This window comes from Xenopus tropicalis, chromosome 8, assembly GCF_000004195.4.
Source record: "Xenopus tropicalis strain Nigerian chromosome 8, UCB_Xtro_10.0, whole genome shotgun sequence".
NCBI lineage: Eukaryota > Metazoa > Chordata > Amphibia > Anura > Pipidae > Xenopus > Xenopus tropicalis.
The window spans coordinates 83,770,801-83,798,341 of NC_030684.2; the positions used below are offsets into that span (position 1 = coordinate 83,770,801).

The 27,541-nt window shown below is 37.9% G+C and overlaps 1 protein-coding gene across 1 annotated transcript; it reads right to left on the reverse strand.

Moving 5' to 3' along the window:
• Positions 1 to 1,275: 1,275 nt before the first annotated feature.
• Positions 1,276 to 24,610, reverse strand: sel1l (SEL1L adaptor subunit of ERAD E3 ubiquitin ligase). The gene is made up of 21 exons (XM_002938370.5): positions 24,355 to 24,610; positions 23,237 to 23,265; positions 21,447 to 21,720; positions 15,679 to 15,852; positions 13,086 to 13,191; positions 12,655 to 12,817; positions 12,349 to 12,402; positions 12,214 to 12,273; positions 12,044 to 12,125; positions 10,989 to 11,143; positions 9,369 to 9,425; positions 8,779 to 8,847; positions 8,481 to 8,558; positions 7,801 to 7,863; positions 7,418 to 7,505; positions 6,582 to 6,730; positions 5,908 to 6,073; positions 5,727 to 5,801; positions 4,625 to 4,797; positions 3,781 to 3,909; positions 1,276 to 2,770 (listed from the first exon to the last, which is right to left on the reverse strand). The coding sequence occupies exons 1-21, from the start codon at positions 24,443 to 24,445 to the stop codon at positions 2,537 to 2,539; spliced, it is 2,469 nt and encodes an 822-aa protein (XP_002938416.1). The 5' UTR covers positions 24,446 to 24,610; the 3' UTR covers positions 1,276 to 2,536.
• Positions 24,611 to 27,541: the final 2,931 nt, after the last annotated feature.

Here is a 27,541-nt window from a genome sequence, read left to right on the forward strand (position 1 = left end):
GGTCAAAGCAGTAGTAGGAGATCCTAGTCCTTGGGCTGAAGAACTGACATTAATTTGCTGGTAAAATTACTACCATCTGTGAGTATGAAATGAGTTTACTGCATCTAATATAACATGGGGCAATATTATATATATATATATATATATATATATATATATATATATATATATATATATTTATTTATTTCCAGCAAGGATAGCACACCATACAATAGGGGTTGAAGCCTGGGTGCTATTGCAAAAAAATATAAATGCAATAAAAGCCAGCACTCACAGGACTTTGAGACATTCCTGAGGGAGATCTCCCTGACGAAAGTTCCTGTAAGTAACTGAAACGTTGGATAAATAAAAAAAACATGAAAGGAAACTTCTTGTGAACATATTTTTTTTCATATTACATGTCTCAAAGTACTGCGAGTGCTGGCTTTTACTGCATATATATTATATAAAAAAAACAATGTTAAAGGGATTTGGTCATGATTTTATGTTGCACTTTTTATTTCTAAATTACACTGTTTACACAGCAAATAATTCACTCTACCATTTAAAATTTTATTCTTGAACCAACAAATGCATTTTTTTTTATTGCAATATTGTAATGTAGGAGCCATCTCAGTGCATTGTGCCTGAGTCTGAGCTTTCAGAAGGAGCCAGCGCTACACATTAGAACTGCTTTCAGGTAACCTATTTTTACTCCTACTCCCATGTAACTGGAGGAGTCCCAAGCCAGACTTTGATTTCTTACTATTGAGTGCTATTCTGATCTCTACTGGGAGCCGCTATCTTGCTCCCTTCCCATTGTTCTGCTGATTGGCTGCTGCGGGAAAAGGGAGGGGGTGCAACTCCAACTTGCAGCTCAGCAGTAAAGTGTGACAGAAGTTTATCAGAGCACCCATGGCTCTGGGCACCTGGGAAATGAAGAAAAAGGCTGCCCCTCCATAATACTGTAAAAGCATCAGAAAACATCCCCTGTTATGTTGTCTGTGTGAAATTTTTGCTTCCTATAGTATTTTTTTTTTCCAGCATGATTGTCTTCCAGTACTATTAATTCTTATTTTCTCCCAGCTGTGTTCATGATTCTTCATATTCATTCTCTTCAGTCATACTCTTTCTACTGCTGTCAGCAATTGCTATGTCCCCAATTACATTGTTCTTTAATTTTCCCATCTGCCCCTGCACTGTTGATTTCATTTATGCTCTTCTTGTTCCTTGTATCATTCACTTAAGTTTTCCCCCATCTTTGCTTATTTCTGATAAACAAATAAAAGTACGCCACCATTTGAACTTTATTTTATTTAAATAAAACTCGTAAGCCCGGCTGATAATTTACATGGCTTTCCTGTCTGCCCAAGCTGTACTCTAACCCCATAGGGGAGCTGGGTTCTCAACATTGCACAAATGAGCCCCTTAACAACCAAGTATTTAACCCTTCTCATGCTTGGGGGTTGGACTGTATGCTGTCTGCATCCTAGCTCAGCATGATAAGGATTATTAAGAGTACATCGGGGACAGTCCATCTATAATTCTTGAGATGATACCTATTTCTCACCGCATATTTGCCAAATAGATTTTTCTTTTTTTTTACATAAAAAAATTTGTCACTTCAGATCCAAGCACATTTCTGATTACAAATGATGTAACTGAAGATCTCTTGTGATTGCATCAAAAGTAGCAATTCAATTATTTTTGGAAATGCATCATGTTTTCCTCGGATCCACAAGTCAATGCAGCATTTGAGGCTTCTCTACAGTCTCTTTCCCCAGAATGAAAACATGAAGAAATAATGTGATGTCTTTGCAATCAGCACAACTGCTTGAGTAGCTTTTCAGATTTAGGGGACAACTGATGAAGACGTTTAGCCCAAGCCAGACGTGAGCTGCAGGAATATCGGCTGCGCAAAGGGATTCTTTACAAAATGTGAAGCTGGGTTTAAAAAAAAAATCAACACAAATGGAGAATGTAACAAACTGAGTTAAGTGGTGTGTCTTAAAAACATTGTTTAAAAGAGAGTAGCAGGACTATGCCCTAGTGCAGATCTGCATATTCAGTAAGAGCACAAAGACCCCCTAATTCAGTGAGTGAGTGCTAACAATATCACAGTGAGGGAGATACCCCCACACAGCACGCCTTCCCAATCTCCACCACTTCTAATTAACGAGTCCTACTTTTGGCCCTAAGGTGGGAAAAATACCTTCCCATATATTTTTAGCAGTGAGTCGGTGACAGTTTTGAGACTTTTATAAATAAAACTAAAGAAAAAAATTGCTGTGGTTGAAAATGGATGCTTTCCATACAGCAAACAAAAATGTAGGTAAGGGAGGAAATTACCTGTCTAAACAAAAAGAAAAAGAAACAAAAAATGAATAGCAGAAAACAAAATAGCTTGCTTTGTTTCTATTAACACTCGGCAGATCAAAGTGGTTGCATATATTTCCTGACCCATTGTGGGACGGAGGCAGCTCTGGTCTTCTGGAAGCCTTTGGGTTTAACGGTCTTTACACCAAGTAATGTTCTTCTAAAGAGCAAACCGTTGTGTTCACTGTGGTTGCTGTACTTCCTGTTGTTGTTGGGGTTGTTCTGGCTGTTGAGGGGGTGGATCCTGAGGTGCTGCTCTTGGAGCTGGTGTTGGGGGTCTTAAAACAACTTGAGGTTGCCTTTGTCGATATGCAATGACTGTCCCAAGCAGCAGGGCGATAATGGTCATAAGGTACAAGTCCCACTCTGGTCCCAACAACTGATCCATATCCAACTGGGATACCATTTCTTTAACCTGATGCAGTTGGAAGATAAGATAATTAAATCAGGAAAAACTTATCAAAGCATCAGAAAACAATTTGGGTTTTATTTTTTGTGAAGTGTACAGTGTAGCTTATCATACAAGGCAAGTAGATTGGCCAAAGTAGTGGGAACTTAAAAGTAGGCAGGGAAGATGGGGGAACATATATTAAGTTCTAGAAGGCAATCATATCCTTATTTAGCAAAACATAGTAAATGGGTAACACATGCACACATGGGGTGAAGTCATTATTAAAGCTCTATTAAAGGAAAACAATACCCCAGAATGAATACTTAAACAACAGATAACACAATACAAACTAAGAAACTCACCAAACTGGATATAGAGATAGATAGATGATGATAGAGATAGATAGATGATGATATATAGAGATTATATATATATATATATATATATATATATATATATATATAAAAAAGTATATTTTTATGAAAATGGTTTATTTAGATGAAGCAGGGTTTTACATATGAGCTTGTTTATGCAATATATTTCTATAGGGACTTACATTGTTTTGGGGTATAGTTTTCCTTTAAGTAAAATGAACAAGATTATTGCACCAGCATATGAAAACCAAGGATATCACTGGCCAGCCCTCATTAAGAACTAGCAACCAATTAGCTAAAAAGCATTAACCAGTTTGTCACTATATTGAAAAGATGCAAGGAAATAGGGATGCACCAAATCCACTATTTTGGAATTTGGCCAAACCACAAATCCTTCATGAAAGATTTGGCTGAATACCAAAATGAATCCAAATCCTAAAAGGACAAAAGATTTTCAGCTTCTGTGTTTAAGTGACAAAAATGATTTTAAGGATTTGTATTTGGTTTGGCCAGGACCATGGATTTGGCAGAAACCAAATCTTGCTGAAAAAGGCTGAACCGTGGCCAAATCCTGGATTTGGTGCATCCCTAATAGGAACAAAACAAACAAGGAAAAAGGAATGTTTTTGGGACAATGATTTTAATGCCTCAAGTACTTACATTCATATCACACAGATACTGGAGTGCATACAGAACCCCAAGTTTACACAGTGCTAGAAACACTGGCACCTGAGCATCTGGGCTGGCTTCAGCAGCCATGTCATAGAAACGTTTAGCAAGGTGGATGTCCTATAAAAGGAAGAACAAAAGCTGATGTTGTGAGAGAACACATGGAGTGTGTGCATGTTTACAATTTCAAATGCAAATGTACGTGCAAGTGGATATACATGCAAATGTGTCACAATGAGCTGCTATAATGCATTTTATGCATCTCACAATATTTCACGGCCCCCAATTCTAAGCTGTACACTAGAAAACTGGACATGCTATGTTCAGAAATACATTTAAAATCCAGTTAATATGTATTTTATATTTTGTGTTTGCATGAACCTTACCCCTGTGTGTATGAGCCCTAAATCTTTGGAGAAGCCAAATCAGGAAGCAGTGCCATGCACGTTACCAGGGGTGGCAAAAAACAGGTGCTGGTAACTTTAAGAGCCGAATTTTTGGCTATTAAACCAAAATTTCAGCTGTTTTAGTGCAGAGAGGCTATTAGTGATGCAGGCTTCCCCCTGACCAGTTGAATTTATGAGTACTGCGGGGTGATGGGGGGCAGCATCGGGAAGACAACCTTGTGGCGGACTAGTGCCCAGAAATGCCAGAAAAATTGTAAGTCAAAAACAACTACATTTATAAATGATAAGCAAATATAAGGATCCTAAATAACTGCTGCTTTATATGTTTCTTTATATTAAAAGGATCAACAAACAAACAAACATGTAAAAATACTGCTCTTTGGAAATGCAGAACAAGTAAAAACACTTCAAAGTAAGATAACAATGACCTGCTTGATCCCCAGGCCCTTCTCATGCATGTATCCCAGGTTGAACATGGCTTGGGCACTGTGCTGCTGTTCAGAAGCCAGGCGGTAATGAATAAATGCAGTCTCATAGTCAATATCTGTTCCATAACCATAGAAATGATAATCACCCAATTTTATCCTGGCATGGGTGTAACCTAAATGAGAAAAAAAATGTTGATTTCTATGTTTAGCAGTTCATGCTACCATATAGTGGGGCACTGAAATTTTATACCCAGAGGGGCCGATTTTCCCAGGGTTCTTTCTAAATGGTCCCAAACTTGATATTTATCTCATAAAAGCATACTTCCAAAGTAGACTCAGATCTAAGGCTACTGCCTTAGTCTGCAGATGAACAACAGCCGAGAATCAGCTCTTTGCTGGCATCAGCCTTTCCCTATGCCTGCATCTGGAGCCACTGCGTCAGCCTAGGGGCAGGCACATGGAACAGATTTTAGTGCAAAATGCATACTTGTGTGTTTCTGGGCTGAAATCTGCTCCATGTGCCTGCATCTGGGCTAACTCAGGGTACAGCTCAGGGAATGGCTGTTGCCAGCGTAGGGGCTGATTCTTAGCCTGTGTTATCTGCCCAGTGTGGCATTACACTAAACTATGCTCTATAACAGATTTACCTGACACAGGATATTCGGTTTTTCGGGTTTTAAAATAAAACTGCCTCATACACCCTGGAATAAGCAGTGTATTTAAAGAAAGATTTGTAAGATTTGTATAACAAGGCCCTCTTCTCCTTGATGAACAGCTCATTTACAGGTGTATACTGCTGCCTAACCAAACTTCATTATTTGCACAATAGCCTCTCCTAATATATACAGTATTACAACTAATGTACATAATTAACTGTGAACTTCATTAACCTCCTTCAGCTTTCTAGTTATAATGATATAATGTGCATATATTGTGATCCTTTTCCCAGAAGAAATCAAGTTCTTGAATATATATGTGTGATTTTACATTAGACCATGATAACTTGCAGAACGAATAACAAGTTTTGTCCACCAAAATCTTCAATAACCCTATTATTGTTGAACCTACCCTTCTCATATTTAATGCAGCAAATAAGACTGACCTTGTGAGGCTGCCCGATTCCAGTGTAGCAGAGCCCTGGGAAAGGTTTCATTCTCTCCAAATATAGCTGCCTCTTCTGCAAGAAATACAACAGCCACAGTTAGAAATATTTCTCTCAGTCACATACAGAGCCTTTAATACAAGACAAGTATTTGGCATCTACCAGAATCCCATTCTCTTACGTTGGTCTAAGATGAAAGCTGCGTTGCTCTGGGCCACCTCATACCCCTGTTCAGCCAAAAGCAGGTATTGCACTGCTGCTGTGTTGGCATTACCATTCTTGTAGCTGTTATAGGCAATCATAAGCCTCTCTGACCAACGCCCACGCTCACATACATTCTTAAATAACTAGAAGTGAAGATCAAAAATTGTGTTAGTTAAGGGAAAGGAAAATGATTACTTTTTAACCTCAAGCGACTTTATGTACAATGTTTATTATATTTATTTTTGGAAGCCCTCACATGCCACTTCCAAGTGAACTGCAGTCACTTAGTAAGTGGTGGTTGTTGTGTGATTAATTAACCAACTGATGGGAAAAAATTAAGACCTGATGACTGTAATGTACTACTGGAGTCCCTTTACAGTATTAAAAAAAACTACACACGCAAAACTACATAATCACTGCAATAACAAATACCTATGTGACAGACCTTATAGAGTACCTCTAAAACTCAAACACCATCTCTGCATGGGCTTCTATCATAGGGAATCAGCAATTTCATTAAATAAAACAGCACAGTAAATCAGGTTTTCAATATCTTTGGTTTTGTACTGCAAACAACAAAACATTGTTAAACCACTAGTTTGAGATTTCTAATGTGATTTCTCAGAAAAAGTAGCAAAGATTTGCACCTACTTCAACAGCAGTGTGGCAAGATCTCATCACTCCTGTGCCAGTGGCATGCATCTGGCCAAGGTTGTAGAAAGCCAAAATGTGACCTCCTTGTGATGCCAGGTTAAAATATTTCAGGGCTTGCTTGTAATCTTTCTTTACGCCTATGCCATCTGTAAAGCAACCAGGGTGCACAATTTAAATGTCACCGTTGAAAGTATTTTACTCTTGTATTTTATCTTTTACAACACAGAGAAAAAGGGAGAGAAGATAGGAAGAAAGTTTAAAGTAGAGTAAGAAGAGAGCTAGGTACTGGAGCTAGTGGGTCACATCACATTACTTATGTACAAGTATCACTAACATGGTTTATTGCAGTTAAAAGTATACACAACTCAGTCATTTTTCTTGATGACAATATTTAATCCTGCATTTTGAAGCACAGGATTTGTCACAAACCAGTGGGAAAGAGAAAAATCTACAACAGGTTGAAGTTACTTTGAATATAAGATAATTTGGCTCTCGTATGGCTGAATCTGTGTTCTCTGTATCTATATTAAACCCATGACGAAAGGTATCCAGTAATTGCCAGGAGAAGTGAAATAAACTCACAGTGACCGTGGGAAAGTAGTTAGTTTTACTGCTGGAAAGGGACTCTGGCTAATAAGATGAGTACAAATTGTAAGAAGCTACAATAGTTTATGTATAAAAGTGATGGGCACCATGTTTCTTCCTAGTGGGTCCTGTGGCATGGACCTACAACTAAGCATAAAGGGAATGCCTGTTGGGCATCATTAATATACAAAGTCAAAACATCTATTAAGCCATTAAAAATGTATCAGATGCATATCTCAGTCACCTACTGTAATACATTGATCCAAGCTGAAGCTGTCCATCCACCCACCCTTGCTCCGCTGCCTTCTGGAAGTATTTCAAAGCCAGATCATAATCCTGCAGGATTAATTAGCAATTCCAAATTATTGGGGACAAGAATTGAACAAGAATTCAACATTTAAATTCCATTTGGGATAAGAATAAAACAACTGAACTTGTCACTGTATAAATTGTGTTCTGACTCCAAGCAACTGGCAGAATTCAAATATGTATTAGAACAGGAAACAATTAGTATGGTACAAAATAAATTAATAGCATGAGACATATAATGTAATTATATGTAAAAGCCTGAGCATCTGATTTCAGTACTGCAAATTTTTTCTTTTAGAAAATGTACAATTTGTTTACTTACAACAGGAACCCCTCTGCCATACAGATAAGCCATGCCAAGTCCACTCTGGCCAACTGGATTTCCCTAAAGAAAGAAAGTAAACGTAAATTTGGTCATGGTACTTATCAGCTTGAAGAATTACACTTTATTTCTCAGTATTACTAAAGTACTACACTTAGGGGCTGATTTACTTACCCACGAACGGGTCGAATGGAGTCCGATTGCGTTTTTTTCGTAATGATCGGTATTTTGCGATTTTTTCGTATGTTTTGCGATTTTTTCGGATTCTTTACGAATTTTTCGTTACCAATACGATTTTTGCGTAAAAACGCGAGTTTTCCTATCCATTACGAAAGTTGCGTAAAAAGTTGCGCATTTTTCGTAGCGTTAAAACTTACGCGAAAAGTTGCGCATTTTTCGTAGCGTTAAGTTTTAACGCTACGAAAAATGCGCAACTTGTTCGCAAAATGTTCGTTTTCAAGTCGGAACTTTTCCAATTCGGGTCGGATTCGTGGGTTAGTAAATCAGCCCCTTAGAATGCAGGTTCCACATATGCATCCTGTGTTATACTAATGTTGTGGTGTATAGCTTTGTGTACAGCTCTCAATACACATTTTATTAAATTATATTTTAAAATGCATATTTATTTTGTTTCCACATTTATACATACACAGATATACATCATCAGGGAGTGAACCCACCATATCTGCTGCTTTCCTAAAATACTGAAGAGCGGTTTCATTACTCTGAATCACTGTATCACTTCCTTCAGAATACATCTGAGATCAAAAGAGAGAGAAAAAGAAAAGATACTGTTGTTTCTGTTAGCACAACCATTGTTTACCTCCCAGGAAAAGAAGTTCAGAAAATGAGAAAGCCTGTAAATAATAATACATGCAAATTACATTTCTGATAGAATTGCACTTTTGTATTAGTTTCGTTTTTATTTACTCTAATCAGAACCAGTCGATAAAGGCTGCTTCCTTTCAATTTCCATACCTTTCCTAGGAAAGCCATTGCATGGGAGTTTCCTGCATTTGCTGCTTGATTAAAATACTCAAATGCCCTCTGAAAAGAAATAAAATGGAAAACAGAACTAAATTGCTGCACTGCTGCTGCTTTAAAATATCCTTTTACTTTTGACTTGACAATGAAAGCATCATAAATAACAAAACTCTGCTAAGGCAAAAATAACCAGTTTATCAACTTATAAATATATAAAATCTTATCCATTACTGGGCTAGAAAATAGAAACTTTAGGGCTTATCTAACGAACTAAATGCGCTAATATAAGAAGGGTTACTTATATAATGATAATAAGGAATGTAAACAGTTATTACAGGGTCCTGCTATAAACAACTACAATAATTTCTCCATTTGCAGTTCTGTACAACTGTTATGGCATCAGCCTCTTTGGCCATGCCAGACAGCACTTGGTGCGGCATACGTTACTAAGAAAAGCGGCAAGCAGACTCTACCAATAGGCAGAGTACTTTATAGGTACAGTTATACTGTCAATTTTTCAATCTATGTCAGACAAATGATTAAACATTATCATTTGTATTGATATTTTTATTTTTAAAACATACTTGATGATTTTGTTCCACACCACGCCCTCCGTGCAGATGAAGCTGTCCCAGACCAACCTAAAGTTAGTAAGAATAGACACATTTTCATTTAGAAAACTATAACCATTTGCTCTGCATTATATTATGGAACAGAGGGAAAGAATTACAAACTATGTAACAGAAGCAGTATATGTTTGTCAAGATTAAATGACTGCTATGAATTATACATTATAAAATGATAGATTACAAAAGAAACACATCTTACAATTATATATGTAAGCACAACATATAACTCTTGTTTTTGGTGTTTTGGCAGAGACCATATGAGTGGAGGTAAAGTAAAAAGTGATAATTGGGCTCAGTTATGTCTGTAAAAGCATTTGGGGTCCCCACAATTTCTCTGTGAAGATGTTCTTAGCCATATGTGAGCAGTTGCCTGACTTTTTGGACCCATTGAGCAGTTCAGAATTTGAGAGATACTGAAGCTATGTTTGGATACCCAGATGTTGCTGGACAACAACTCAAACTAAACTGAAAACAAGCTGGCTGCAGTACCTGCTAATAACCAGATTCTCTGTTAATTTATAAATAAATATAAAAAAAAAATGTTTCTTTCCACCTTAAAAAGAAGAAGAAAATCATTTTGGCATTTTACTGCCAATAGATTTGCCACATTAGTGCCACCTAGAACACTATATTTATTCTGCAGAAAACTTTATCATACCTGAGTAAAGAGCCCTAGAAGCTTTCTCGGATTGCAGCTGCCATTTTAGCTTGGTGTTCATAGCTTCCTGATTGCAGTTTAGCCGTTATAGCTCAGATCAAACATTTCTAAGGGTGGGGGGCATGAGTTTTATGAATTCTTATGGGGTGGGGGAGCAGGAGAGGGGAGAGAGGTGCGCAGACTCTGGATCGGGAATGAAGGATTTTTCTGAGAGAAGAAGTCAGATACCCTAAGAACATGTTTACAAAAAAGGAAACAAGAAATCTTGTGTTTCTTTTGATAGAGGACAGCGTTTGTGTGAGTACTTATGGCTGTATTTACATAGACCTTTCTGATAAAGCTTACTTAGTCCTTCCTTAAAGGAGAAGAAAAGGTAAAAACTATAATATATTCTGGTTCTAGAAACACATTATAGCTGAAGCAAAATCATCCGAATTAAAAAGCTCCTTTAAAGGAACAGTAAATCAAAAAAATGAAAGTGTATAAAAGTAATAACAATATAATGTACTGTTGCCCTGCATTGCTACAACTGGTGTGTTTGCCTCAGAAAGACTACTATAGTTTATATAAGTAAGCTGCTGTGTAGCCATGGGGGCAGCCATTCAAAGGAGAAAAGGCACAGGTTACTTAGCAGATAACAGATTAACCCCCATTATATGGGGCTTATCTACTAGTTATCTGCTATGTAACCTGTGCCTTTTCTCCTTTTTTCCAGCTTGAATGGCTGCCCCCATGGCTACACAGCAGCTTATTTATATAGTAGCTTTTCTGTAGCAAAAACACCAGTTTTTTGCAGAGCAACAGCACATTATATTTTAATTACTTTAAAACACCTTAATTTTTTTATGTTACTGTTCCTTTAAATGATTGCTTGCACATTTATGCTATTGTATGCTAGTTATAAGTGTCTTACAGACCTGAGCCTGGACATCTCCTTTCTCAGCCAGAAACTGGTAATACTGGATCAAATCTTCCTCAAGCATTCCACTAGCCATTCCTGGATTTTCCACTTCATCTGCCAAGCGAATCCTTTGTACAACAGTGCCACCTGTCAGTGAGATGTCACTAGCAACTGAAAAAACAAAAAACAAACAAACAGAAAATGAAGATTAAACAAATAACAGTTTTTTTGTGCATCACTCAACTTCAGAAATTTTGTTTGAGAAAAACAAAAAATAGCATGTCCTAATTGGCAAAAGGCACATGCACAAGTAGCTCTGGACACAGGAAGTGCACAGTCACCAATCTAATTTAGTGTAATATAAAACATTTACAGTGATACCAATTTATTTTTACTGGTCCCAAACAAGCCTAAAGTATCTCAAAGGCTTGTTATCCTAGAAACACATATACCTCATTTCAAATCACTGCCTTTCTCTTTTCTAGACACTGTAAAACAAAAACAAAAAAAACCAAAACGATTGAAACCTAGTTATGGCAGTCACCTATCTTACCAGCCCTCCAAGTTAGGAGGTATAAAGGGACACTTGATTGTAATGTGGGTGCACATGGGTGAAGCATGGTGGTGAGTAAAAGGGTTAAAACAATAAAAGATTGTAAGATATCCAAGAACTGCATTATCCTTGTAGTTGCAGATTTTGCTAAACTTTTGGTGTGTCCACTATGCTGGCAAAGAAATGCAAACCACCTATGTGCTTTACAGAAATAGGCAACAATGATCACTTTATTGTGTAAATTTGTATTCATTCCTGAAAATTAAACTACTGTACTTAAAAAGCTATGATATGGATGATAGTGTCCCTATATTTAGCTATATAAGTTTTTTTTAAAAGCACCTGCACACTGTTGACCTGCAGGCAGAAATAGTAAGCCATTCATAAAAAAAACTCTATTCTGTCAAACATTGGTTTAGCCCGACATTGCAAACACTAAATCAGTTAATTATACATAAATTATTTACATGTCTGGCCTCGCCACTTTTCTTCAGTTATATAACCTGAAAAAAAATTACCATGGTTTGCCACAAGACGATAATGTGTGAGAGCTGATTCACAGCTCTGCAATACTCCAATCCCAGCCCAGTATCGATAGCCCTACAAAAAAAAAAAAAAAATCAAATTTTGTTGGACTCATTTTAGAATTTCAAGTAAAAGAAAGGAATGATGAAGGTGGATGACTTACCAAAATCATATGAGCAATGAGGTTTCCCCCTAGAGCACCAAATGTGTAATATACAAGAGCCTGTGATTTACAGAAAAAAATAAATTAATAACTGAAATAATTACAAACAAGAACTTTTTATATGGGTATAGTTACCTTTGCTTGACTGGAATTCAGACCCAGACCAGAGGCATATAAAAACCCAAGAGCCTGAAATTTAAAAACCAAATATAACAATAAACATCAGAAGGGCAAAAAAAGAGACTGGGGCCATTACTGCAGCAGGTATTAACAAGGTAACACAGGACAGATATTCCAATCCAATCCAATCCGTCTATTATTGGATAAAAGGAAAGCAGTAATTCACAAGCAGCTGAAGATGTTATTCTGGTTCAGCAAAGGCATATGCTTTCTTTACCCCAAGTCAAAGGTTAGAATAACTCATAGTAACTCATATCTTACCATCTGACCACGAGGTGACCCTTGCTCTGCCAGTTTCTCCAGAAGCTCTTTAGCAGATGGGATATTTTGTTTTATAGGATCCCCAAACAGCAGGGCATAGGCCACCATCTCCATTGCCTTGATGTGGTTCATGTCAGATGCTTTCATAAAATAGTGGAAGGCTCTAAATAGACAGAAAACGTATCTTGTTGAGGATAATTGAAAAAAACACAAAAAACCCCCCCAGTGTTTATGCAACACTTGAACCTTTGTACAGGTTCAAACAAAAAGCTAATTTAATTCAACTGCTCCCATTGGTAAATATTTGTTTCAGATGAATAAATATGGCTAAACCATCTTTCCATGCAGCGCAGACATCTACCAAGACGGATTTTAAATCCTGCAGGATCATAGGAATCCTAGATTTTGCATTTACATATGTGGCAACTTACTCCTTCTTCTGTGATCTTTTGTTGCTCTCATTTAGTATTTTCATGCCCAGTTGGTAAAGGTCCTCTGCTTCCTGCATCTGACGTCTCTTATTGGACTGCTCTTCAGCTTAACAGAGGAGAGAACTATGGTTAGGACATGGACTTAATAAATAACCAACATGTCAGTGCTAAGCAAAATTTGACCTAGCTAGTAAGAAAGAACTGCTAGATTTTCTAATACTGCCTAAGCTTGGCATCTTTATTATCAGAAGGTATTTAATTGATAAATGAGCGACACACATGGATGTTTTAGCAGAAGCCCTATAAGAAAAAAAATTGTGAAAGGCACAATTGTTTAGCGGTTCCAAAGTCTGGTTCAGTATAGCTGATTTGGGTAGATTCTAGCCCTAAGCTGAAAGTCCCAGTATACATTTCCATTTGTGAAACATTCTCACCAGGGTTGGACTGGGCCACTGGGCCCTGGCCCTCATGGGCCCCTCCGACCCAGGCCCACTCATCTAGAAAGCTGCAGATGCTTCCCATTCAAAGACCGCACGCTCTCGTCCTATTGCAGCTGCAGGTTATGGAGGAGGAAGGTGGTAAGAGGTACACTATGCCACACCAGTGAGGGACAAGGGGGGGGGGGGCGGACAGACCTCAGGAAGGAAGGCCCCTGAGATGGGAAAGAGGGCACTTGGGGTCAGTGGGCCACGGACACCCCGGTGCGACACTGATTCTCACAATATTTCTCAGTGAGATAATGGATATTCTTTCTAAGTGCAACTTTTACATCATTACATTCTCCCTCAAACAAATGATCAAAGCACAGCTGTGCATTCCATATGATCAAAAAAACTAGAGGTAAACAATGCCTACAACATGTTAAGTCACTGACCTCTTTCCCTCCTGCATTAACCAGGTCTTGTTTTATATATTAGTTATGTAAATATTTAAATACGTTGAGTAAATTATGGTCTTGAGTGTTAAACACCGAAAGATTTCATAGTGCTTGGATGGCAGGAATAGAAACATTCTCATGATGCCCTTATAGATTTTCCCAGCAACTCATTTGTGATGCTTCAATCTTAACCAAGCACAAAAAAAGACCAAGGTCTGCCATATCTGTACTAATAACTGTGCCAGATGCAGGCACAGCCAGCCAGGTGTGAGTGGGTATTGGGCCTATTCTTTGATGTTGTATTGGTAGAAAGCCCTGTAAGGGCATGGCACACAGGGTAAATACCAGCAATTGCATATGGTAATCACCGTTTGCATGGGTGGCAGGTTCTCTCATGTACCACTGACTAAGTACTTTGATACAGGCTCTAACAGTAGTTATATTAGCAGATTTTGACCATACTGACCAACCACTGGGGTATGTATGGCACCTTTGGGATAAGTGCAGATAAGGTTGTACAAGCACTGGCAAATCCAAAATGTGAACCTCAGCAAGTCCTCATATCGTCTCGGACCCATTACTGCCATTACCCATTAGAAGAAACCTATTTGACCACCTAGATAGCCAAACTGCACAATAACAAAATATTTAAAGGTTCTGGCTTCTACAGAAAAATTCCTTGCTACAGCTAATTTTAAATAAACCTTGTTAGGCCAGAGTCTTTTGGATTCTCTTAGGGACACAATCATCACTTTCATTGCTTTTTCATCTTCTTGCAAATTCACCTTGTTAAAATGTGGCAATAATCATCTATATTGAATATGAAAAAATAAACAGGACATATAAGCACTTTGTGCCCGTTTTGAACTCTTTGCTCCTTCCCAAAGTTCCATAAATAAGGCTGTGGATCTCATGCCAGTTGATTCCCAGTTATCCAATGTGCCTACTCTACGCCCACCAGCAAATCTGCCTCATGTGCTATGGACCACTACTCGGCATAGCTGTGCCCCACCTCATAAATATAGATACAGTCATACTGAGCAATTAATAAAAATTTCAAAATAAACACCACACTATACACTACACAATACACAAAGCCTAGTACAGTGTAGAACACGAAGACAATAATCTTTTACTTCCACTGAATAAAAAGGTATCTCAACCAAAATAAGAAAGCCCTCCTCTTCTGCAGCACCACTATTCAAATTGCTTTGTAAACTTACTATGGTATATCTGCTCTGTTCAAATATGAAATGCTCCTATATGTTTTTCCATTCATGCTGATTAAGTTACACACAAACTTAAATATTTGTGTTTATCTAGCTGTTTAAGCTTGTACTTACAAGATTTAGATTTCCTCATTGCCCTGGGATAATTCTATTTTTAAATCCATCCTAAATACAGTTGTGGGACTGTCAAATTCTAAATTCCTTAGAACATGAGGGGTAATTTATGGCTGCAACCACAGCTGCAGGGGGTGCAGTCAGTTGCATTAGTCACTGCAAAGCAGGTATGTACACATCACTCTTAAGCCAAACACCAGAACACTCATGCTGGGATTATGGAAAAGGCACAGCATTGTGAGTAAATACATGGCAATTGCACTTTTTGCACATATTTGCAACATACTAATAAAAGTATTGTGCCTCATATCATGAGTGAAGTTTAAACTCAACACATGAAACAGCACAAAAGCTAGTACATTGTAGGACTCACTTTCACAGAACCCCCACTTCAAGTCAGTCTTGTAGTCATAAGTGGTTGCACACCAAAGTCTGCCATCCTCACGTCCATCTGTTGTGCACTCAATGTATTCCTTATCCAGGAACAAGAATGGGAAATGACATGCTTCTCCCTCTGCAGTGCCTCCCAAGACTAGGATTTGGGGATCTAGAAAATTACAAAGACAAAAAGCATAATTAATAACATTTCATTGGATTAAATGTATGAACATATTAAACAAGTTAATATGTTTACCACTGGAAAAGGCTCTTTAGCAGAAAATGAAGATGGCATAACCATGGCACTACAGAATGTCAGGAAATATCTATATTGTATGCGTGGAACGCATTTCTATACAAATGTGTAATCTATTTCAGTCAATTGGTCAATCCTAAATCAAGTTTCAATTAATCAATCCCTGTCCAAAAAAAAAAAAAAAAAGACACCAACCCAATGACATTCAAGTACATGTATACTATACAACAGAAAGTCTTAAAAAAAGTAGCCTTTAGTCTCAATAATTTTTGAAAAACTACAAGAAGATTATAAAATAAAGACTTTATCATTTTCAAGAACTTTTATTTTAATCTTACAGCTATACATAAATAGTCCAGGTTTCAGTTTAGTTTTCTAAAGCCACTGCAGACTACGAGTTGAGCAGTGTTTACACGAAACATTGACTTGGGCCAATCAGTAGGAAAGGAAAAAGACAACTCCTCCAACACCTGATGGGTTTAGAAAAAACTGCAAGAGGCCAGGTGGCTGCAGACAGGTTTTACATACCAGGCAATAGGCTGATGCAACCATGCTTTGCTGACCCACACACAGAAGCACAAAGATCTATTCCTTTATTGTAGATCTAACTGAGGAATCCAGAGAGAATCCCTCCCAGCAGTTTGATCTATTTTGCTATTTTTCAAAACTTCCCTGGCTGGTAGGTTAAGTGTTTTACAAACTGACACAGGATTCAATTCCTCAGTATGTGTTTGACTGCTTTAACCAGTTAAATGCTGTTCTGTTCTATGGACTAACAATATAGCAGCGCTGAACATTATCACCTGTCTAAATACTTGCACCTCCAAAAATTTGCATGCGGGATGGAAGGATTCATTTTTCATGCCAGAAAATAAAATGGTAATAACAATAAGCAGCTCAGGGTAGTTCACATTTTAATTAACTTTTAGTATGATGTAGACAGTGATTCTGACATTTTACAACTTATCATCTTCATTTCTTTTTTTGGTTATTAAGGTCCAGCAGCTATTTGGTTATTAAGGTCCAATTTACAAAAGCAACCAAGGCCATGATTAGGATAAAAGACTAAAATAACAAAAGAATAAGGCCTGAATAGAAATATTAGAATTAAAAAGTAACATTAATAATATACTGTAGCCTCAAAGAGCAATAGTTTTTGAAAGCTGGGAAGAGGAAGGCAAATCATTCAAAAACTAAAAAAAAAAACAAAGAACAATTAAAAATAATAGGCCATTCTATAACATGGTAAAAGATAAAGGTGAACTACCCTTTAAGAATGAACACAAAGATATTAAAATGGCCCATAAACATTTTGTTAAAGGGGGTGTAAAGGCAAAGGTAATAATGCTTAACCTATTGCAAGAATGAAGCATAGGAATTTCCTTGGTTGGGTCCATGTGTATGGTCGCTAAACTCTCCAGCACTCTGTCCCATGCTGTTTCCAGCCGCAAATAAGAACAGCACATGCATCTCTTTACTACATGCATCTATACGCAATCGCTCTGTGCATATTTACACATTATCCAGACATGCCTGCACTGTTCTTATTTGCGGCCGGAAACAGAAAGTGACTAAGTGTTTAACTTTTGTGGGAACGCACACAGATCTTAAGCTGGAGGACAAATGAAACGCAAGCGCTTAATTTGTGCAAATGGTTGAAAATTTTTAACCATTATATACTGCAAAACTGATCCAATATGGTCTTTAACAGTTATTAATTTTGCCTTTAGATACCCTTTAATGTGGACTCAAATAGACAAATATTACTTTTGCATTCAACTGTAGGGTGCATGTCTGCTAATACTTTTCTACTGGTGCAAAAGCACCCTGCAACTCCAATTGAATCAAACAAAATACACATATATATGTTATGCCTATATTTATTTCAAAAGTGTTAAAGGACAAGGAAACCCAAATTCACTTGGGGGGGGGCAATATGTCAGGCACCACGCTCGTCTTCTCACTAAATCCTAATATAAACTCAAGATTGTACATGCACAATTGTAAGTCTGCACTTGGAATTCCTGGAAAGACAGGATAAGATGGCAGCATAATGCTGCTAAAGGAAGGAGAAGGGGGATCCTTGGACCAAAGCATTTTTTCTGAGAAGAAGCACCAGCACAGGGACCAAAACAATGAAACATACTGGTAACCCCCCACCCTTGTTTAGGGTTTTACAGAAAACTGATCTTGGAACAGCTCACAAATGTTTTTAAATAAAAAATCTGCCTTGTTGCAACCCCTGAACCAAAGAAACTTATGATGTATATTAACACAGCATTGACATTTCTGTTGCAGGTACATTAGTATTTATTTATATTCTTTCATCTGTTTGTTCCCTTCTTTTTATGCTTGCAATATATGTACACATCACTACTACTCTCCAACCAGCTTCCAGTTAAAATATATATATATATATATATATATATATATATATATATATATATAGAAAATAATCATCTGTGGCAAGCACACCCTTCAATGTTTCATCAAAATTTTTTTATTTTAAATATATTGTTAAAACCAATGTTTCAGTCCTTATTAGGACCTCTCAAGGATAAAAATTTTTGAGAAAGGCTGCAATTGTGGCCGAAACGTCAGTTCTCTGTTTCTACACTTAATAAACTACAATTTTGTTATAAGTCCTGAGCGATGCGATTCATATTTTTGTTTATTATATATATATATATATATATATATATATATATATATATATATATATATATATATATATATATATATATATATATATATATAGTCCCTTAGAAAGCACTCACGGTACGTGTATTAAAAAAAAAAAAAAAGGAATTTATTTAAACAAAAATGTCTACGCGTTACGATCCATATAGGATCGTCATCAGGACAATATCAGGAAGTGAGGTGCATGGTTAAATACATTGTCCAATCAGTGCATACAGACAATTTAAACACATTTAACCCATTAAGTATATGTATACCATCTCAAAGTGTGTCAGTCTCATTGCAAGTAAATCTGTGTACAAACACAAGCAAGTGCACATCTAAAAGATCTATTACATTTGGATCACATCTATATATTTTTTTTAATACACGTACCGTGAGTGCTTTCTAAGGGACAATATGCGAATTAATGGTTAGCACCCGGACATAATTCATTACGTTGGTGAGTGCCGATGTTGGGACATTATATATATATATATATATATATATATATATATATAAAGTCCAAATGGATCAGGCACTCACGTATCAGCAGGATTTAGGGTGCCTGGGTGCAGAATTAAAGGTAAAGATACTGCAGAAAAGATACTCCGCACTCACAGGACTTATGAAAAATAAAGAAATAATTTATTGGTCAAACAACTAACGTTTCGGCTGGCGCAGCAGCCTTTCTCAAAGTGACTCATAAGTCCTGTGAGTGCGGAGTATCTTTTCTGCAGTATATATATATACACACACACACACACACACACACACACACACACACATGGTTGCTGGTCAAAATAAAGTAAATATTATACTTGGACTTAATGTACAGAAAAAAGGTATTACAAAAAATCGTTTCAAGCACAAACAGTGCTCTTCCTCAGGGGAAGTTGTCCCAGAGGAAGAGCACTATTTGTGCTCGAATTGTATATTAAGTCCCAGCGTGTGTGGTACTCTGCATCTTTCTTTCTGTGTATATATATATATATATATATATATATATATATATATATATATAAGTTTTTAATCTTATATTGATGTAATTTTAACTGAATTTATTCACCTTTTTGGGTATACACTATGCAATCATGACACTGTAATGTGTGTATTTTTAACATGATGTATTATGATGTATATGATGGATTTATAATGATTGCTTTGCCGAATAACTTCACTGAACCTTAATGATTATTTTAAACAAACGACTGCTTTCTCCCACAAACGACTGCTTTCTAAGCTAAGGTATATTGGTCTTAGTGAAGCCGTTTGCACATGGATAGAAAACTGGCTACAGGATCGGGTACAGAGGGTGGTTGTTAATGGTACATTCTCTACTTGGAATAAGGTCATCAGTGGGGTCCCTCAGGGTTCTGTACTGGGTCCACTTTTGTTTAATTTGTTCATAAATGACTTAGGGGAGGGTATTATGAGTAATGTATCAGTGTTTGCAGATGACACAAAACTCTGCAGACCAGTCAATTCTATCCAGGATGTGACATCCCTGCAGCAGGATTTTGACCAACTGGCAATCTGGGCAGCTAAGTGGCAGATGAGATTTAATGTGGATAAATGTAAGGTCATGCACCTGGGATGTAAAAATATGCAAGCCCCGTATACCCTTAATGGGACTGCACTAGGCAAATCCATAATGGAGAAGGACCTTGGAGTCCTTGTAGATAATAAACTTGGCTGTAGCAAGCAATGCCAGGCAGCAGCTGCAAGGGCAAACAAGGTTTTGAGCTGTATTAAAAGGGGTATAGATTCACGGGAGGAGGGGGTTATTCTTCCCCTTTACAGAGCGCTGGTAAGGCCCCATCTAGAATATGCTGTTCAGTTTTGGTCTCCAGTGCTCAAACGGGACATTACTGAGTTAGAGAGGGTCCAGAGAAGGGCAATTAAGCTGGTAAAGGGTATGGAAAGTCTCAGTTATGAAGAAAGACTGGCCAAGTTGGGTCTGTTTACACTGGAGAAGAGGCGCTTAAGAGGTGACATGATAACTATGTATAAATATATAAAGGGATCATATAATAACCTTTCTAATGTTTTATTTACCAGTAGGTCCTTCCAACGGACACGAGGGCACCCACTCCGTTTAGAAGAAGGGAGGTTCCATTTAAACATTCGGAAAGGATTTTTTACAGTGAGAGCTGTGAGGTTCTGGAATTCCCTCCCCGAATCAGTCGTGCTGGCTGATACATTATATAACTTTAAGAAGGGGCTGGATGGATTCTTAGCAAGTGAGGGAATACAGGGTTATGGGAGATAGCTCTTAGTACTAGTTGATCCAGGGACTGGTCCGATTGCCATCTTGGAGTCAGGAAGGATTTTTTTCCCCTCTGTGGCAAATTAGAGAGGCTTCAGATGGGGTTTTTTGCCTTCCTCTGGATCAACTAGTAGTTAGGCAGGTTATATATAGGCATTATGGTTGAACTTGATGGACGTATGTCTTTTTTCAACCCAACTTACTATGTTACTATGTTAAAGGGGTATTCATTTAAATAGCACCAGATCTGCACTTGTGATATTTTAATGATAATTTATGGCACTGATCACTTTACAGCATTTGCTGCACACTTTACTGCAATGGTCACTTTATGGCATGTGTGCACTGATGTCACTTCCTATTTGCTGGTTCACTATGGATAAACAGAACATGGGGTTGGTTAGCATGGTTGCCTTGAGAAAGGTCCCAACGGGGACCGAAACGTAACGTTGGCTGTTCATGCATTTTTAATACACGATTGATCTTTTTGGAATATAACTATATAACTCGGTGTTGCTGGTCTTTTTTGGATATATTATATAAAAAAACACACACTTGCCTGGTTTTTGCAGTTCCACTGTCTGTGTGCCCTTTTGTTCATTCTCGTCTCTTTCATTTTCATCTTCTGTTGGAATAAGTTTTATGGTAGGTAACACAAAGGATTTGGGGTTTCCCTCTGGATTTAGGTCTAGGTGCTTCTGCTCAGATCTGTCCTTCTGAACTTCATTTTCATCAAATATGGCTTCATTCTTATCCTGTTCTTCTACATCTGGGAGCATACTGCCCTCCTTTTGGTCTCCAGTGGGGTATCCTGATTCATGGTCTTCTGGTGTCTTACAGAAAATAGAAAACTAGTATGTTAAATCTATTCTAAGGACACATTAACATATTTATTTGTCTTAAGCTGGCCATATATGCCTAGATTTGGCCTGGCAGTTTTTTGAATTTTGAGCTTATTACCATACTCTCCTGACATTAATGCAACATTGGTTAAACTAAGTACTGCCACCTTATAAATTATTTTTATTCCATTCAAATTAGTTGGTGTACATAATAAAACTTGCAAAACCTTGCAAAACAAAAAACAAGAGGCAAATTTAAATTGCTGTCTACATACAAGTTATCAAATGGAAAAATGCATGTAATCCCTAATAACAGAGAAACTTGAGCAACCTAAAAAGAAAACAATTTTAAAAACTGTACTCTTAAGTAGCTCAAATTACTCTTTGGATAGAAAGTAGCACCTGGTAAATGTGCCTACTCCATCACTAAGTTATATCTTCCAATTTATTTTTGGTAGTTTACTACTTTAATTAAATAAAATTATAACTGCATAAATAATACTTTGCATTTTGGTGAACGAGGTGTTGCGAACAATTAAAAAAAACAAAAAACAAAACCTTCCCATGCGTAGAAAGCATTCACGAGAATCTCAAATCCAAACCTACAATCCCCACAGAAGCCAGTGGAAAGCAAATTGGCAATCACAAGGTTATAATCACTACTGATACCTTCAAGTCTTAATTAGCAGTATGCTATAAGAGATGGTGATGAGCGGACACTCCACAAGACAACACAGAAAGTTCATTCTTACCACCATATACCCCTATTGTCAACTCCTTCCTCCTTTTACAGCACATTGTTTGCAACAAGGAATTCTGTCATCTTTATGGTGTACTTTTTAACTTCTAAATTCTCAACTTCTAAATTGTCTCACTCTACCATTTAAAAATGTATTTTTTAGTTGTAATATTGGTGTGCAGGCAGCCTCAGTGCTTGGGACTTGGATTTTGTATTGAGTGCTATTCTAATATCTACCTGAAGCAGTTATTTTGCTACCTTCCCATTGTTCTGCTGATCGGCTGCTGGAAGGGGAGTGATATCGCTCCAACTTGCAGAGCAGCAGTAAAATGTGACTGAAGTTTATCAGAGCACAAGTCACATGGCTGTGGCACCCTGGAAAATGAAGAATATGGCTAGCCCCATGTGAAACTTCTAAATGAAATGCATCTTTAATGCATCTTTAACGAGGAGAGGATTTACAGGAAGAGGGAACACAGCTGCTTGGTTCACAGTAGAGGCATTTAGTAGAACAACACTTCTGCATATTTTTACCATAAGAAAAATGCTATTTTTTTGTGGGTTTTGGAAGGAAAAATTTATGTTATAGTCTAAACATACTGCAAATAAAACTGTTTTAGATATGCAGTATTTATCACAACTTTAATTGCAGAAAGGGTATAACTCACTATCCCTTGGCTGTCATACACACAAAAGATTTTCCCTGGCAATGTAAATACAAACACAAATTATATAAATGTCTAGTATCAGGATCAATTGAAGACTCACCTGTGGATTATCACTGCCTTCAGGTACATCTGAAAAATAAAGTATAAAAAAAAATTATATGAAATTTTTAAAAAAATAAATGCAAAATGGACACTCAGTGACATAGACTAATAGACACTGCTTACTCTGCATACAATATTCTTTCCAAATATCTTATTAAAGGCTGCCTTCACATGAACACTGGAGCCAATTTTATCAAGCACCAGTTATCCTGCCTTTACGTTTTCATAATGTTGCATGGCCTTTATATGGGTTGTCCAGCTTTGAGAAAAAATGGGAAAAACCTACAATCCCCTTGTAGATGGTGCCTTTATGGGGACAGCGTTTATGACATAGGAACTGCAAAGCAACACAGCTTAACCACTGTGCCACATGTTATACACAGAACATATAAAGCACTGCAGGAATGAGAGGGTGGGAAGGGGGAGAGCTGACGACTTTATCATTTAATGGCACATGTAGTAAAGACTGTCAGTGCAGCAAAACACAGGAGTCAGTTCTCCTCAGCAGCATATGCTACAGAGTTTAGGAGTCAGAGGCAGGGATGCAGATAATATAAACAGTTCAATACTGATTTTATTACCAGAGATATTTACAAACATATTTTATAAGAATGCAATTAGTACACATAACGGTAAGCTGATTAGCATGACATTTTTCAGCTTATTCTGGACACAACAGCCTTTCATATTGCTTCATTATCTTCTAATCTAATTTTGTTTTAAAAATATATTCATATAGCTATACATTTCCACTGTTTTCACCAGGTTTTTAAAGACATTAGTTCGTGCGACATTTTAGTGTATAGGGGAGCTTGGTTTAAAAACGTGACGTACAGGATGATTATCTGTGCCTATTGACATGGGGGAGGTTGCCAGCTCTGCACCCTTGCTGTTAATGTACGCCACTCATCATTACAGTCATCCTACCCTCTCTAATCATCCTGCACCTCCCTCGGTTCTACACTCATACCCCGCTTTCATTCACGTTTCTACTCTCCCTAACGTAGCTTATTCTGCCCGGCTACCCACCGTTGCACTGCACTCTCCCTACTTAATATCTGCGGATTGTCAATAACTCGGTTTCACTGGGACTCTCTTTTTTTTTATTTCACTCACCTGCGGCGACCCGGTGGGACCCTGACAACACCTCCAGGAAGCCGCAGTAACAAACGAGAAACAGCAGAATACGCACAGCCCTGTCCCCCATTCCTCCCGCAGCCCAGACCCGTTCAATTCGTCTGACAGTCCGAGGCTACGGCCCTGGCCTAAACATTCCCAGTCAGCCAACAGCGCCCAGCTCGATAGCCAATCGGCGATCGCTACTCATCTACCTGGACCAATCACGGAGCGAGATCACACACTAGCAAATCAGAGTTGCGAACGACAAGTTCCGTTTATGACTTACCTTGTTTTGTATACGGCTACATGGCCCGCTCTAATTGGTCGTGCAGCCGGCGTTGGGTAGAAAACTACAGTCCCCGGCATGCTTCACTGTTGGCCCAAGCCTACTAGGCTCACGGGAATTGTAGTTTTATACGTGTTTTAGATTGGACGTCACCTAATCTAATTCTGGAGACTCTTTATAATTAACACCACTTTTGACTTTCAAATAGATTCTGGCTGCTGATTTCATAAATGGTGATTGAGAGTGGAAAAAGCTGCAAAACGGAACTTTATAAATACCACATTTATTTTACACATCTTTTTTCTACTATCTATCTTTTGGTGCAAAACATTTTACAAACGTTTATAAATAAATACTTTTTATAGCGGTAATATTCACAGCTATAATTTACATCTGATATAGCATATCTCCCAACATTTTGAAAAATGGAAAGAGGGACAAAAATAAATGCTGCGCGCAGTATGGCGGTTTTTCTTGCCAGGCCCATTTTTGTGGCCACACCCCCTAAATACCACTCCCATTTGACTAAATTTGTCAGGTTATTTAAAGTTTGAACACATTTCTGGGGGTTTTGGGGTCCTGTTTTATGTGTCTTATGTTAGTTTTGCTGAAAAGGTGAAATTGCCCTTTAAGGTGCAAGTCTTAAGGTGGCCACACACGTGGCGATTTGCGATCTTTCGTGCGACCATCGGTCGCACGAAAGATCGTTAAACCTGCCACTAACCTTCAGGGCTGAAACGGCAAATAAGGAGGTAGAAACAATAGGATTTCTACCTCCTTCTGCCGATTCAGCCCTGACGGCAGATTTTGCTCAGGCGCCTTCTATGGTGCCCGATCAAAATCTTTTAACCTGGCGATCAGCAGCTTCCTGCGATACCGGTCGACTCGCCGACTTGCCATACACGCACCGAATATCGTACGAAACGAGGTTTTGTACGATATTATTGGTGCGTGTATGGCCAGCTTTAGTTCCCCCAAGAGACCTGTTTAGCTTATTAGTTACAATTGTATCTCAGTGCAGGTGTGGCTTTTTACCTTTCTGGGATCTCTTCCAAAAGCCCACTTATTAAATTAAAAGCGAGAAACAATGTTTCTAAGTGCAGGTGACGCTTGTTAAGATTTCTGGGCTCTCTGCCAAAAGCTACTTTAAGGCCGATGACACACATAGCGTATGGCGTATATTTTCGGCAATTGGAAAAACGATTGCTGAAAATATCGCCATACGCATAAAAATGCGATACTATGCATTCTCTAGCATTTTTATGCAGATATTGGCTACATGTGCCTGCACCTGAGCGTATCTCATTCATTCCGGTGCAGGCACAGGTAGGGGACATATGGTGTGTCTGGCGCATATTTTTGGCAAGCGTTTCTCAGCTTACTGAAAATATGTGCCATACGCCTGGTGTGGCATCAGCCTTAATTACATTTGTATCTTTTTTAGCTTCAGTGCAGGGGATCAAAGGGAAATGAGGGACTTTTCAGTAAGAATCTGGGACTGCGGGTTGAGCTGTCAAAAGAGGGCTCAACCCGCAGAGGGACTGTTCGGGACAGTTGGGAGGTATGATATAGACTCTTGAAATCTTTCATGTAAAATCTTTTATGAAAAACTAAGTTGAAGCACTGTATTTCAGTGGCAAAAAGGGTAATTGAAATGTTGCTTTTACGTAATATATTAATTGCCAGCTCTTTGGGCAGACCTGGGTATTAACTCTGTCCTTGGAAATGTTTTACTCTTGTTTTTAAAATTAAGTAAATGAAAAGGTGATCTTATGACAGAAATCTGCATTCTAGGTCTACTCTCACTGTGCAATCAGTGTTTATTGAACAGGGGTGCTAATTGGGAGGCAGAGTGAACCTTGGGCCCTTGGGTGTTCTTAATACATGGGCCAATACTCCACTGATGCTACCTTTTCTTCCATGTTAGAGGGATAACATGGAGCAGGGCTGCCCAACTGGGCTGCATGGATCCCTCCAAACGACTTTCAAGGGCTGTGACGTTGTGGGGCATTGCCTTGACATGGCAATTGGTCAATCGGCATGTCAGTCCTAAAGAGTTCTGTCCAGTTTTCAAAGTTGGCAAACCAGCAGGCAGCTTTGACCCGAACGACCCTTCTGAAAACCGGGCTGTCCAGGTCAAACTGGACAGTTGGCAACCCTAGGCCCTAGGATGGCGTGAGACAGGCTGTGAATAGAAATGACACTTTAGAAACTGAAATTTTGTCTCTTAAGGGCAACTTTTTCATATTGTCGCACAAATGCCAGCATCGAAAACTCCTGAAAACCTCTAAAACCAGGAAGCAAAGAAAGATCTTCAAGTTGTAAAATAAACATCTGCCATTGACATCTACATGATCTCTACATATTTTAGATGGCATATTTTTGCTTTCAGATTTGTTGTGGGTTTGCTGCATAAAAAATCACAAAAAACCCAAACAACATTATATTTAGTGACATGCAGTGGGTTGTGGAATCCCAAATACATTATATTCAAAGAGAAGAGAATATTGCAGTGCAGTTTTCTACAATTCCATTAAAAATTATTGCCTCAGAGATCACCTGACATAAGCTCTATCGTGCAATATAAGAGATGTCTTGTTTAATTTTCCTTTTTAGTTATCTATATTTTGTTACTTTGTACACAGCTGTCTACCAAGATTTTTTTTTTTTTTATAAATGCATGAATATATATTTATGGTGAAAAGTACTTAAAGTGATACTGACAGCAACTTAAATTTTTTTTTACACCTGCTGTTGTGTTTTAATTTGTATCAGCTTTAAATTCCTAATAAACTAAATCTGCAAAGTTTTTTCACTTCATAATTATGGTAGCATGAATTACAGACCCACGGAGCAGCCGTGTTTGTTCCCTTATTCCGGGTTTTAATTTAAATGCCT

Bases quoted from the DNA above. Each gene is read 5' to 3' on its own strand.
- sel1l (XM_002938370.5), bottom strand. From the start codon at position 24,445: ATGGGGGACAGGGCTGTGCGTATTCTGCTGTTTCTCGTTTGTTACTGC. The intron at 12,403-12,654 runs GTAAGATATGAG...TTTAAATTTCAG, and splicing joins GGTCACCTCGTGGTCAGATG to GCTCTTGGGTTTTTATATGC. The intron at 5,802-5,907 runs GTAAGAGAATGG...TATTTCTTGCAG, and splicing joins AGCTTTCATCTTAGACCAAC to AAGAGGCAGCTATATTTGGA.